General features: G+C 33.4%; 1 protein-coding gene across 1 annotated transcript in view; it reads right to left on the reverse strand.

Annotated features, from left to right (window-relative positions):
- The window catches only part of LOC107678984 (WASH complex subunit 7), a 19301-nt gene that overhangs the window by 17538 nt on the left and 489 nt on the right, over positions 1–1274 (reverse strand). Inside the window, exons 2-4 of the mRNA XM_016474381.1 lie at positions 916–1055; positions 770–823; positions 578–643 (exon numbers count right to left, since the gene is read on the reverse strand). Of these exons, the coding sequence (XP_016329867.1) occupies positions 578–643; positions 770–823; positions 916–1055 (260 nt within the window). The remainder of the gene's footprint in view (positions 1–577; positions 644–769; positions 824–915; positions 1056–1274) is intronic.

Consider the following 1274-nt stretch of genomic DNA (forward strand, 5'->3'; position numbering starts at 1 on the left):
TTTCTTTGCGTGCACATTTGGGCGGCATTATGCTAATATTTCCACATAGTGAGGTAGATATGTGGGGGCGTGTTAGAACGAGCCGTTTTAGGGGGGCGTGGCAGAGTCTTAACTTTGATAAAGAATATCTCTTTGGTTTTGAGACTTTAGTCTTTGCAACTTCAGGGATCTTATCGATTCACAATCAGCTTGTAACACTCCAAAGAGAAAGGAAAACTTGAAATCGCATCATATGACCCCTTTAATATTTAAAATAACTTTTTTCTACTTTAATATGTTTTAAAATGTAATTTATTCCTGTCATGCAAAGCTGAATTTTCAGCATAATTACTCCAGTCTTCAGTGTCACATGATCCTTCAGAAATCATTCTAATATGCTGATTTGATGCTTAAGAAACATTTCTTCTTCTTATTATTATTATTATAATTAATATTGAAAATAGTTGTGCTGCTTAATATTTTTTTGTAAACCGGGATACATTTTTTCAGGATTCTTTTATAAACAGAAAGTTCAAAAGAGCAGCATTTATTTGAAACAGAAAACATTATACATGTCTCGTCATACATTTTCACTTACCTCATATTTCAGCTTTTTAACTTCACAGCAAAGAGCTGCATACACTGTGATAACTTTATTAAGCACCTGGTGAAGAAGAAGAGAAAAGAGCAACAGGTAAACTCATAATAAACTAATTCTCATTCAGTATTCACATCACATGTAAACTGCAGCATCTTAAACAGCAAACTGTTCAACATCTCATACTCATACCTTATTATCTGTCTTGATGAGCTCCAACAGTGAGGACTGTTCATACGGCAGGAGCTGGTGTGACAGAGCAAGGAGAGTGATATGGCATAAAAGCAATTAATGAAAAAATAAACACTGTTATGAATCTGTAAGTCATGACACAACACCTTCAAAGCGATAGGGTCCAGAGTGAAGTCCCATACATCTCCCACAGAGTCGTCCAATGCTTCTTCAATACCCTGGAGCTGAGTGGTATATTCCTCTAAGAACTTCTCATAGTTTTTAACCTGCACTTCTGTGTGAATTTCTGCACAGGAAGGAACCAAATGCTACAGATCAACAGTTACAAAACCAGAAATAAAAGATCTTCAAATGACTTCCTTCCTGATTTGTGTGAAACTAAATTTTAGAATTTTTATCAATAACAATAATTATTATTATTTTTTTAATTAATTTTGATGCTATATGTATGTATGTATGTGTGTGTGTGTGTGTGTATATATATATATATATATATATATATATA

The sequence above is a fragment of the Sinocyclocheilus anshuiensis genome, unplaced genomic scaffold (assembly GCF_001515605.1).
Source record: "Sinocyclocheilus anshuiensis isolate Anshui unplaced genomic scaffold, SAMN03320099.WGS_v1.1 scaffold2044, whole genome shotgun sequence".
Classification (NCBI taxonomy): domain Eukaryota; kingdom Metazoa; phylum Chordata; class Actinopteri; order Cypriniformes; family Cyprinidae; genus Sinocyclocheilus; species Sinocyclocheilus anshuiensis.